This window comes from Diceros bicornis, chromosome 34, assembly GCF_020826845.1.
Source record: "Diceros bicornis minor isolate mBicDic1 chromosome 34, mDicBic1.mat.cur, whole genome shotgun sequence".
Lineage (NCBI taxonomy): Eukaryota > Metazoa > Chordata > Mammalia > Perissodactyla > Rhinocerotidae > Diceros > Diceros bicornis.
Genome location: NC_080773.1, coordinates 24,464,493 through 24,476,931, shown reverse-complemented (window position 1 = coordinate 24,476,931; position 12,439 = coordinate 24,464,493). Strand labels below are relative to the sequence as shown.

The 12,439-nt window shown below is 55.3% G+C and overlaps 2 protein-coding genes across 2 annotated transcripts; one reads left to right on the top strand and one right to left on the bottom strand.

Moving 5' to 3' along the window:
• Positions 1–30: 30 nt before the first annotated feature.
• On the top strand, positions 31–8,849 carry TULP2 (TUB like protein 2). Its single transcript, XM_058529802.1, has 12 exons — positions 31–508; positions 753–785; positions 1,244–1,295; positions 1,705–1,831; positions 2,436–2,573; positions 3,764–3,885; positions 4,561–4,872; positions 5,770–5,882; positions 6,405–6,519; positions 6,605–6,703; positions 6,939–7,110; positions 7,404–8,849. The coding sequence occupies exons 1-12, from the start codon at positions 450–452 to the stop codon at positions 7,535–7,537; spliced, it is 1,476 nt and encodes a 491-aa protein (XP_058385785.1). The 5' UTR covers positions 31–449; the 3' UTR covers positions 7,538–8,849.
• Positions 8,850–8,915: 66 nt separating this feature from the next.
• PPP1R15A (protein phosphatase 1 regulatory subunit 15A) lies at positions 8,916–12,390 on the bottom strand. The gene is made up of 3 exons (XM_058529787.1): positions 11,978–12,390; positions 9,768–11,246; positions 8,916–9,347 (listed from the first exon to the last, which is right to left on the bottom strand). Exons 2-3 carry the CDS (start codon positions 11,235–11,237, stop codon positions 8,997–8,999), a joined length of 1,821 nt encoding a protein of 606 aa, XP_058385770.1. The 5' UTR covers positions 11,238–11,246; positions 11,978–12,390; the 3' UTR covers positions 8,916–8,996.
• Between the last annotated feature and the right edge of the window lie 49 nt (positions 12,391–12,439).

The window sequence follows — 12,439 nt, the reverse complement described above, 5'->3', positions numbered from 1 at the left end:
TGAGTCAACTTCCGTGGGCATCTTGGCCCCTTCGCTTCATGGGAGTCGTAGTTTTCCCATTTATTTTCTCCCCAAGAAGTGGCTGCGAGTTACAGATCGGTAGCAATTGGCACAGGTCACCTTATAGTTTCTTATGTAAGAGAGAGGTGTAGAGCGAGGCTGCGATGCGGCCTCTCTTGGGTCTCTTTAAGGAACACCCGCATACCCTTCCAATTCAGAACCCCCGGGAGCCCGGTTGCCTGGTTGCAGCAGAGGCCCGGGGTCATAGTTTTGTTGGAAGTGGAGCTTGGGGGAACAGGAGGGAGGGGATCAGGGCAGGTCCCTTCCCTCTGAGTCCTCTTTCTTCCCCTGCTTACTTCCCAGAGACCCATAGATTAGGTCCTCAACTTCCAAAGAGAGGGTTAGGTATGTTTAGAAATTGGCCAGAGAGGCAAAGCACTGAGTCGTGAATGTGGAAAGCCTCTCCAGGCATGAGAGGAGGAGAAGGAGTCTCCAGGACTCCAGGCAGGTGCGTGCTGGGGGTCTGGGGTCACTGGGGTTGGGTGTTTGAGGTCCTGAGTTCCCATGCCTGGGTGTAGGAGAGATGTTTTCGGGGAGAGAGGACTGAAATCCTGGACCCCTGATAGTGATGAAAGCTGGAAACAGGCTGCCTGGGTCCAGGAGAAAATTTAAAACTTAAAATCAGGTATTGGAGGGCAGAATCCATTGGGATGTTGGGTCTGAGTCCTGACTCCCGGTTCTTGCTTCTCCAGAACGTCGCAGGAGAATGACACATGGAAAAAAGAGTGAGTGGGGAAACGGGATGGGCAGGGATGGAGATGGGGCTGCAACCGGGAACCCAGAGTTTGATTCTGCCCACATCCACTCAGCTCTGACTCCATGACGGTATTTGCAGGTTCAACACCATCAGCCTTGTAGGAAGGGGCTGGGGGCCTGGACTTCTGGGTCCTACCTAAAGGCAGGGAGCTATGAAGACTCATGGGTCTGGAAGAGGAGGGGCAGGGGCCTTGGACTTCTGAGTCCTGAGACAGGAGGGGCCTGGGAGCTCTGACTCCCGGATTCTAGACAGGCCAGCGCTGGGAGAAAGCTTCAGAACTGGGGGAGCAGGCTTAGGCTCTGCCCCTTCTGTGACCTCACAAGTGCTCAGAACCCTAAGTTGGGCAGGGGGAAGGAGGGGATGGAGGGCCTCTTGGGCAACCGAGGTGCCCTGCTTGCTGTCACCATGAGTCTGCATCTCTCTCAGGGCTCTAGGGGATGAGCTCGTCACCATGAGGCTGCAGAAGTTGGAACAGCAGGTACTAATGCCCAGGAATCCTGCCACCCCCACTCTTCCATCTTCCATAGCTCCCCAGGAGCCCCATCCCCAGGACTTGCTCTGGGACTCCCGGCCTTCCTTGGCTCTCTCAAGTGCTGCACTTGGGAAATGAGAAAACAGGAACTCGGGATCTTAAAGAAGTAAACCTTGGTGATGAGACTCCGCAATTTCTAAGGAACAAGGGCTCTGGAGGGCAGGACTCCTAAGTCCTGGGGGAGGAGGGGACTGGGTGCCAGAACTCCTGGATCTGAGGAAGGAGGAGCTGAGTGATTAGGGCCTGGACTCCTGGACCTCTTCCACGGATGCAGGCCTCCCCTTGCCCCAGGCCCCTTAAACCCGTCTTCCGGTCTGGTTCCTGGCCCCCACACTCTCCTTTCCCGCTCCCACAGCGGCGGCTGTTTGAGAAGAAGCAGCGAAGGAAGCGCCAAGAGCCCCTCATGGTTCAGGCCAATTCTGACACTTCCCTGCGGCACAGGCGACTGCAGAGGCGAGAGGAACGCCTCTCGGGTGGCTGCGGTGAGGAAAGGTTCCTAGGGTCTGTCAGGGGGGTAGGCCTGGAGGGAGGGGTCCGTGGGAGCACGGGGGCGGGGCCTAAAGGGCTCAGAGGAGCCTGGTGGAGCCCTGGGCGGGGACTTGGTGGAGCGCGTGTGCGAGGTCCAGAAGAGCCCGAGTGACCGACCGGTGGGGGCTCAGGGGCGGAGCCTTGGAAAGCCGGGGACCGCCCAGAGGGTGCGGGGGTGGGGTCTAGAGAGCCCGGGGGCGGGGCCTGGCAGAGTTGGGGGGCGGGGCCTGGAAAAGCAGCGGACCCGGTTCGGAGGAATCTGAGGGCTGAAATTGGCAAAGCCCGGGGTTGGGGCGAGGCCTGGGTAATTGAGAGACAAGGTCCAGGAGAGACTGAGAGCCCGGTGTGGGATCGTTTACGCACGGAGTCCACAACAATTTAGCTGTAGGGCCGTGCTTGTTTGAGTCTTAGGATGGAGTCTGGGTTCTGAGTGTGTCTCGGGGGTTTGGATGGTGAATCGGGGGCCGTGTCTGAGAGCTCAGTGAGGAGGCGGATCTTCTTCGCAGAGTGCTGGAATTTGTACATCGTGTTAATGAGCGTCGCCGCACCTTTTCCCAGGCCTCGGGAAACCTTTCCTCCAGGAGAACGTGCCCGAGACACATGTGCGCTCTGGTGCCCGCAGTGACCTGAGCACAGTGAGCTGCAGTGGAGATGGCAGCCACGAGCGCGGTCCCATGGCGTCGCCGACAGAAGCAGGTAATTTTAAGGCCTTGGATCGGCTATACCCTAGAACTCCACTCCCACTAGAACCCAGGAGTCTGGAACCTCAATCCTTGCTCTTTAAAGAATCCAGGAGTCCAGGCCCCCACAGGCCCCGTCATTCACCACACCGAGGAGTCCAGGTCCTGAACCTCCTCCTCCAACACCCGAGAATCTGAATCTCCAGCCCTTTCCTCCCTGGTACTCAAAAATCCCGTTCTCCAGTCCCACTCCCTATCCTGACTACCAGAGAGTTCCGATCCGGAGCTGGAGGAAGTTTCCGTGGAGGATGTTCCTGTCTCTCCCCCTTCTTGTAAAGAGCCTCCGGGAACTCGACGCAGGGGTTGGCCAGCCCGCCAAGGATCTGGTAATTTTGGGGACATTAGGTGAAATTTGGACCCCTGGTCCATGTGGCAAATCCTCCCCCTTTTTTGTAACAGCTTTATTGAGATATATTTCACATACCATACAATTCACTCCTTTAAAGTTTACAATTCCATGGTTTTTAGTATATTTACAGAGATGTAAACATACTAAATCAATTTTAGAATATTATCATCACCCTCAAAAGAAACACTGTACCTTTTATCTGTCTTCACCCCCGTCCTCCCATTTCTCCCATCCCTAGGCAACCACTAATCTACTTTCTGTCTCTTTAGATGTGCCTATTCTGGACATTTCATCTGAATAGAATAATACAGTTTATAATCTTTTGTGATTGACTTTTTTGTTTAGCATGTTTTTAAGGTTCATTTATGTTATAGCATTATCAGTATCACATTCCTTTTTATTTCTTAATAATATTCCATTGTAGTGACATTTCTTTTTTTCCTCATGACAAGAGCAACGATTTCAATAACAGGACTCAAAGGTCATCTCAAACTCCACTCCCCACTCCCTTTTTAGTTCCCCAGTCTCTCTGATGCTCTCTCTGGGACAAGGGAAAGGGAAGACACTAACCCTTCCCTGTCCTTAGACGCAGGGCAGTCCGTGACTTCTCAGCCCGTGTAAACCGCGTGTACATGGGGGAGGAGGAGAACTGGGCAAGTGAAAGCGATGAGTAATAAGTTGGGGCTGGAAACCCAGGAGTTCTGGCCTTCTCCGGCCAGCACTGGTGACCTTTTCCCAAGCTCCTGGAACCCAGGTGTCCTGAGCTCAGTCTTCTTCCGGCTTCTTCCACCCCTTAGGGACCAGTACAGAAGACGAGAGCGAATCTCAGGATGTTGGAGATGAATATGAGGCACCCAGTCCAGAACCAAATCCTAGAGTGGATGGTTACGGGGGATGTGGAGACTTGGCCTCCAGCAAGGTGGGAGGTGGCCCAGCCAATCAGAATATTGGAGGAGGAGGGCCAGCCTTGGACTTTAGAGAGGGTGGGGCTAAAATTCTGCCGGTCAATCAGAGGCCCTTTTTACTGGCGGGTGGAACCTGTTATGGTTGGGCTGGCAGAGGCTCTGCGTGTGTACCTTCTATGAAGTCAATCTAGAGGATTTGAAAAATGTGAGCATATACATTGAAATCCAGCCCACTAAAAGGCAGCGAGCTTTGGAGAGGGTGAAACAGAATGGTCAGTCGGCACTCACTTTGGTATTGATCAAAGTGAGATAAATAGCTTCAGTTGGGTAGATCTGGGCCGTATTGTATGTTATCTAGACCGAGTCAACACTGGTTTTAGTTGAATGGGCGGTGCTTTCAAAGGGATTCTCCAATCGGTAGATGGAGTGGGTGTGGCTGCAGAGGGAAGCTAATGGTGTTGGCCAATCAACAGATGATGAGGGCTTGGCTGGGTGGGCCCTTTGAACGAGTTGGCCAATCAGCAGGTGGCCGAGATGTTTGACCAATAGGCACAAAACATGGTCGACAGAAGGCGTAACCCGGAACTGGGATGGCCAATCAGTAGTGGGCAAGGCTGCCGGGGGGGGGGGGGGGGGGGTGGTGGGCGGGTCTCGGCCGTCCCTCAACTTAAATTTGACGCGTGGGCTAGGGCGAAGACCTGGAAGAGGAGAAAGGGGAGTCGGAGTCTACAGTGAGGAACTTCGCAGGAGCGGCCGACGAGGAGGCGTCCGAGGCCCCAGGAAGCAAGGGCGACGTGGGCAGCAGCGATGTGGGGAGCTCGCCCCGCTCGCCTCCCTGCGCCCCAGGCCCTCGGCTGGGCGAGGACATGGAAGCGTATGTGCTGCGGCCAGCGCTGCGTGGCCGCACGGTGCAGTGTCGCATCAGCCGCGACAAGCGTGGCGTAGACAAGGGCATGTTCCCTCTCTACTATCTCCACCTGGAGGCGGCGGACGGCTGGAAGGTGCGGTCTGGCAGCCTCGGGAGCAAGCCCCACCTCCCAGGGGCAGATCCTGCCCCTTTCTGAGCGAGGTCAAGACTTTCATGAAGCTAGGCCTTGCTCGTCATTGAGCTAGGACGTGTCAACTCCAAAGCCACGCCCTGTCCCTCACAGATCTGGGCTCCTTTCCTTATAGAGCCCAGTCGCAGGGGCCTTACCCATCCCATCTACCCATTTACTCTCGAGATGGGCCCACCTTATTCAAAGTCAGGCCACGCCCTCTCAGGATCGAAAACCTTACCCCTTACAGACCCTCTCGCGGTATTGGCCCCATGTTTGTCGGTCCAAGTCTGGCCCCTCCACTGAGCCTCTTTGCTATTAGGCCCCACCTAATCCTGGGATAAGCCTTGCCCCTCAGGAACCAAGCCCCTCCCCTCGTGGATTTCCCATCCAGACCAAGCCAGGCCCCTCTCAGTCTGGCCTTCTCTCTGTATGGCCGCCTCTCCTCAAGGCAATCTATCCCTCCCGGAAAGAGGCTTTTCCTCTACTTGGTGCCAGACCTGCTTTTCCGGGATGAAACGCTTACTGAAGTACTGCTGCTGTGTTCCAAGTGAGGGTCTTCCCTATTCTCCAAAGCCAGGCCCTGCCTGCCAGTCAGGTTCTCCCCTGACGGCTCAGCCTCGACCCTGGACCCAGTGGCGCAAGGAATGAGGGGGAGATATTAAGATATGAAGCTCCCCTTCAGGACCCAGCAGATGACTTCCTTCAGTGAGAACCGCATCTCCCAGCAAGCCTTGGGACTCTTATTGGTCCATTATCTTTTCCTATGTGGTGGGGACATGGTGTTTCCTTGTTTTTGGACCCCTAGCCCTAGCCAGATACCAGAAATCGGTTCTGATGGACTGTTCCTCCCATCCACAGCACTTCCTTCTGGCTGGGCGCAAAAGAAAAAGGAGCAAAACCTCTAATTACCTCATCTCCCTTGACCCCACAGACCTGTCTCGGGATGGGGCCAACTTTGTGGGCAAAGTCAGGTGGGCAGAGCCCTGATGTGTGTGAGAAACAGGTGGCAGGGGGTCTGGGGGTGGGGGTGGGGGGAGGAGAAGGGGACAATTGAACTACATTTCCCAGTAGGCCATAGAGCACAAGTTCCACCTGCTCTAGGGCCTTTTCTCTTCAAGACTGATGGGTTTTGTAGTTCTTCAGGTTGTAGCCCCAGGGTGGTCGGGAATAGAACTGAAGGCTTTGGAGCAGAGACTGGCATTTTTAAGACATTTGACTTCTTGAAAGGCAATGGGCTGGGCCTCCAAGTTCCTGTGGGAGAAGAGGGCTGGGATGTGTGAGTTCTTGCATCCTAGAAGGTAGAGCATTCCTAAAGGGCCAAGGCAGGAGGCTAAAGAGAGGGGGCTGGGACTGTGATACCTGGAACACAGAACATGAGTCTTATGTAGAGGATTGATGGGAAGAGTTGATGAGATGACATGGGACAGTACTTAACGTGCAGCAAAACAGTAACAATTATTATTTTTATTCTGGCCACTTCCCTCCTGGAGCAGGTCTAATGTCTTGGGTACCAAGTTCACTATCTTCGACAATGGGGTGAATCCCGAAAGGAAGAATTTCGTCTCGAAAACTGCTCGGATCAGGGAGGAGCTGGGGGCTGTGTGTTATGTGAGTGTCTGGAAGACGAGAGAGAATGGAGCAGGACAGTGGGGAGGGAGAAAGAGCCAGGCCAACTGGAGCATAATACCCTCAGGAGACCAACGTCTTGGGATTCCGAGGGCCCCGGAAAATGACTGTGATCATTCCAGGAATCGACGCCCAGAACCAGAGAATCAGCGTCCAGCCACAAAATGTGAGTCAGCTAATGTTGAGAATCTCTGCGTCAGTGGGAGAGGAAGGGCTGGGGGACTGCCCCTACGTCCTAAGGGAGGAGGGGACCGATGGATTACAGGTCACATGTGAAGCCGGGAGGAATCTGTCAGACTTCTGTGCCTCGGGGAGGAGAGACTAGGGACTCAAAATGCTGAGTCCAGAGAAAAAAAGCCAATTGGTGGTAGATTAACCACGCCCCCTACTTTACCTTCTAGGAACAGGAGTCGTTACTGAGTCGCCTCCAACGGGGCGCCAGCCAGGGGCTAGTCATGCTGCAAAACAAGGCTCCATCGTGGAGCGACGAGAGTGGCGCCTACGTGCTCGATTTTCATGGTCGAGTCACTCGGGCCTCGGTCAAAAACTTCCAGATCGTGCATCCGGATGACCGTGAGCTCCTTGGAACCGGTTTACCGGGGGATGGGGTCGTGAACGGGGCCGGGGGCGTGAACGGGGACGAGAACTACCTCTCCCATCAGCACTTGAGCGTTTTCCTAGGCAGGGCCGACTCCACGCTGTTGCGAAGCCTTTTGGGAACTGTAGTTTACAACGGCCCTCAGCGGGTTTCCGGGCTTAGTAAGGGCGCCGCACAGCTTCTTGGGAGTCGTAGTTCTAGCGGCTCAGAGGCCCGCGGCCGAGACAGCAGGAATCACGCGAGGCTTAGTTCCTGACTTCCTCCGCAGCGAACTACCTGGTGCTCCAGTTTGGCCGCGTGGACCCAGACACGTTCACCATGGACTTCCGCTTCCCCCTTTGCCCGCTCCAAGCCTTCGCCATCTGTTTGTCCAGTTTCGATGGGAAGCTGGCATGTGAGTAATCCAATGAAGTATCATACTTTCATCAGCTTCTGTGCCTGCTGCTTTGGAGAAGGGGCCCCAGCGCGCCGCCTGTTGCACCACCTTACTAGTGACCAACACTTGTTAGAACGCCCCCTGGGTGCCCAGTCCTGTGCTCTAGGGATGAGGCTGTTCAGCAGTATCTGCTCTTGTGGGACTGAGAGTGGGTTGTGGCAGATGGGTCTTCAACAACAAAAAATCAAAATGCTCATCTGCTGTGAAGGAGAAAAGCACGTGGAGGCACAAGTCGGCTGGGTCAGAGCAAGGCATCTCTAAAGAAGGGATTTTCATACATCTGAAGAATCACCAGGAACTAGCTGAGCCAGAGGGGTGAGGGATGGCAACATGAGGCAGTAGGCACAGCTCATACCAAGGTCTTAAGGTGGAAGGGGGCTTGGTCTGTTTGGGAAAATGAAAGGAGGATAGTGTAGGCGGAGACTGGGGAACCCACGGAGGGGGCAGGGGATGAGGCTGGGCACGGCGCAGGACATTTGGGCCCCTCTTGTTTGAACTGCTGGACAGATCTTATGAGCTCAGAGAAGAGTTCTAAGCTGGAGGCGTAAACTTGGATGGGTAATTGAAGACACGCACGGGTGAGAGAGAATAATTCCAACACTAGCTAATGCTTACAGAACATGTTATTTGACAAGCATTGTTTTAAATGTGAACTCCGTTGGGGCCTTACCATCCCATAGGGTACATGCAATTGTTAGCCACACTTTACAGATAAGAAAATGGAGTCTGTGGACACAGGGCTTATAAATGTGAAATCAGGCAGCTGAAAACCTTGAGAAACTCACCATGTCAAGGCCAGTAGGAGGATGAGTCTTTATATTCCAGGGAGGCACAGAAAACTGGGGGTTAACCCTTTGTTAGGGATCAATGAGTCTAGCTCTCAGCCCCTTTGGGAAGATAATTGTCCCAAGTTTAATAAAATTTAGGTGGAAGCCAAAGAAAAACTAAAAAACCCACCAGACCTTAGTTCAAAAGCTTCAGGACGAGAAGAGACAAATTCGAGGGATGATGGGAAATGTAGTTTATCCTACCTTTGAGGCACTGCCTTCTAAATTTTTATTTATTTCTTTTTCCCCCAAAGCGCCAGTAGATAGTTGTATGTCATAGCTACACATCCTTCTAGTTGCTGTATGTGGGACGCGGCCTCAGCATGGCCGGAGAAGCAGTGCGTCGGTGCGCGCCCGGGATCCGAACCCAGGCCACCAGTAGCGGAGTGTGTGCACTTACTGCTAAGCCATGGGGCCGGCCCTGAGGCACTGCCTTTATGCTATTCCCCCCAACTACTTCCGGGACCCACAAGCAGTAGATATTGTCAGTTCAGAAACACACGGTGACATTGCTCACTACAAATCAAAAGGCTTTATTCCTTATATAAACCAACACTTAAAAAAAATAAATAGTTAATAACAGGTAAACCACATGATCTTAGCCACGCCTCCCACTGAGGTCCAGGCAAGGAGATACAGACACATAAGAAGGGGAGGGGAAGGCCACAGCATGGCTCAAGGGCGTGGCCTGGACGGAGGATATCTGCAAGGCATGGGTAGGGGCAGGTATGGTGGTCAGAGAAGGGGGAGAGTTCCCAAGGCGTGCCCAGGCTCTGGCCCGGGCGGCAGGGGTGAGGCAGGGGCCCAGCTCCTCTTGGGCCCGGGCGATGCGGTGGGCGAAGCGGCTTCGATCCCGGGCCAGCTGCTCCCAGGGGCCCCGGCGGGCGGCCTGGGCTGGTCCTGCCCAGACAGCCAGGAAATGGATAGTGACTTTCTCAGAGAACCGCACCTGGAGACGGACCGGCACAGCCACCAGGAGACAAGGATAGAGACACAAGATACATGTGGCCACAGGTGGGAGGGGAGGAGAGAGAGAGAACCAAACAAAAATTAATCACACAAAAATGCTTGCTATCTCGCCAGTCACCTGCCTGCCACCAGATTCTCATCTGACTCACTAAGGGTGGATGTGGGTTCCCTGAGGGTGACGTGAGCCACAGCTGCTCCCTCCTCCCACAGGGGCCCAGCCTCTTGCAAAGGATTGCATTACAGTGAACACAGCTCTCCCAACAGAATTGACATGCAACCCTCTGCAACACACGGGGCACTCAGGAGTTGGGGCCTCCAGCCCTCCGCACCCAGACCCAGGAGTTCCAGCTCCCAGCCCCCTCCTTCCTAAGACCCAAGAATCTGACCCCTCAGCACACACCTTTCTGGCCTTTAGGGGAGTCTCGGGGTCCATTTCCCGGGTGGGAGTTTCTGCAGACTTGAGCCGCCTTTGCAGTCGGAGGGGCAGCTGAGGAGGAGCCCAGGGAGGTGGCGGCTTCTCTCCAGGTACATAGATGGCCACTCGGAAGGGGCAGGGCCCAGCTTCTCCCCACTCCTCAGCAGCGTCCCCTCCCTCTGTCTCCTTTCCAGGTTGATATATCCGGCCCCTGAGGAGGGCGCTCTGGGCCTGAAGGGAGGGACTTGGCCCTGAGACAGCTGCTTCTGAATCATCGTCATCCTCATTCTCTTCCTCATCTTCCTCCTCTGTGTCCTCTCCTGGCCGATACACCCAGGCCCTGAGGAAGGCACTTGTGGGGGGGATGGAAGAGGGACCCTCAGCTGCTCCCTGTTCCTCAGCTGCTCCTGAATCACTGAATTCATCTGCCTCCTCCTCTGTGTCCTCTCCTGGCTGATACACCCAGGCCCTCAGGAAGGCACTTGTGGGGGGGATGGAAGAGGGACCCTCAGCTGCTCCTGAATCACTGAATTCATCTTGCTCTTCATCGTCTTCCTCTGTGATCTTAGTGGGTTGACACTGCCAGGGCCTGAGCAGGGGCCTCTGGGCTCGAATTGAGGAGTGTGGCTCTGGGTCAGCTTCTCCGTTCTCAGCCTTTTTGTCCTTCTCCTCCTCAGACTCCTCTCCTGAACAACACTCCCAGGCCCTGGGGTGGGAGCCTGCAGTTGAGGGGGAAATGGAGGTCTTCGTGGCTTCTTTAATTGTTCTTTCTTCTTCCTTGGTTGCTCGATCCTCTTCCTCCCCTGAGCAATCTACCCAAGCTGTGGGTTTGGATCCCGGAGATGAGGAGGAAGTAGATGTTCTGGGACTTTCTTTGTTTACAGCTTCTCCATCCTTCTCCTCCTCCACCCCTGGACAACACTCCCAGTGTGACAGAGGAAAAGAGAACGTGATGGCTTCTTTATCTTCAGCAACTCCTCCTTCCTCAGATTCCTCCTCCCTAGGAGGGTCTTGCAGGGTTCTTATCAGAAGGCTGGGGCACAGGGGAACAGGCTGGCCATCTATAAATTCACTTCCCTGCTCTCTAGGGACACTGGTGGCTTCCTCCTCACCATACTCTTCATCAGCATCATCTGAGAGTCCCCAGGCTTCAAGAAGAGAACTGTTGGCTTTCAGGTCAGGGCAGGTCCCCCATGATGCTTCTCCATCCTCCTCTTGAGGGTACCTGCCCCCGGGGGCATGGTGGGTGGCCAGAGAAGCCTTAGTTTCTCCCTCCAAGCCAGCTTCTTCCTGATCTGCACTCGTTACTGCTTCCACCAGCCAGGGCTCTGGAGATCCTGGGCCCCTCAGGTGGCTCCAGGCCCGGCTGAGGAGGCCCATCAGCGGGGAGAGGAGGAGGAAGGGGTGGGCATCCTTCCAGGGGGCGGACTGATGCGGCACTTGGCCTGGGGCCATCTGTCTGGGCTGGGAAAAAGGGAGGAAAAAAGGGAATAAAGTTTAAAAGCCATTTAGGGGATAGCATCAGGGAATGACCGTGAGTCACAGCAACAGAAGTAGTAACACAAATAGCAACGCAGAGTCCCCGCCCACATTCCTTTCTAATCCCAGCCACTCCCCATCTCTCTCCCGTGGTTCTCACCTCTCCCCTCAATACCCAGGAGTCTAGGTCCCCAGGTCTCTCCTTCCTTAGACCCAAGAGGCCAAGCCCCCAGCCCCATCTTCCCTCAGACCCAGAAGTCCCGGTCCCAAGAACTGAGAACGCAGGTCCTCTGCTTGCTTCCCGTGGGGACAAAGTCCTAGTCCCCGGTTCTCTCATCCTCCTGAGGATCGACAAGTCGGGCCCTCATCACCCTCCTCCCTCGGAGACTCAAAAATTCCGACTCCCATATGGTTCCTTCATTGGAGACCCAAGAGTCTGGCCCCTAGACCCCTCCTCCGTTAGGCTCAGCACTCCAGGGTCCCAATCCCTTCTTCTTCCTAAGTCCGAGCCCTGGAGTCCGTCCCTGTCCCCCAAGCCTCCCCGGACACAAGAGTTCTAGCTCCCAGGCCCTCCTTCCTCAGGACCCAGGAGTCCCGGCCCCCGAACCCGCCTGTCTCGGTACCCAGAAGCCCAAGCTCCCTCCTCATTACCGACCAGGAGTCTGATCCCCAGCCCCCAGCCCCTCGGGACCCAGGCGTTCCGACCCCTCACTCACCGGCTCGGGGCTGTGCGTCACCCCGGGGGCAGGAGCGCGGGCTCGGTCTTCCACAAGCGATCGCAGGTCCGGACGGCTCGGGAGGCCAGTGCGTTCATTTCGCCCTCCGGCGTCGGGTTCGGTGACTCAAGTCACTCAAGACACCAAGCGCTGTCGCGACAAACGGACGCGGAGTCGTGCCAGAAAATACATGCAGTCAACAGCTGGGAGCTAATCAGCTCTGACGCCGCCCGCGAGACTTTTATAGTCTAACGCGGCCGGACGTGATGACGTCACTAGGAGAGGCGGGGTTTCGAAACGAAGACGTGGGGGAAGGGAAAATAGGGTTGGAATTCTCGCGGAAAGTCCGAGCTTTGTGACGTCACGGCGGAGTTTCGGAGCGTAGCCACGCCCGGAAGCAGGCGAGCTGTCAATCAAACGCGTGAATGGCTTTAGCAGAGAGGGACGTCTCTAAACTCCTGT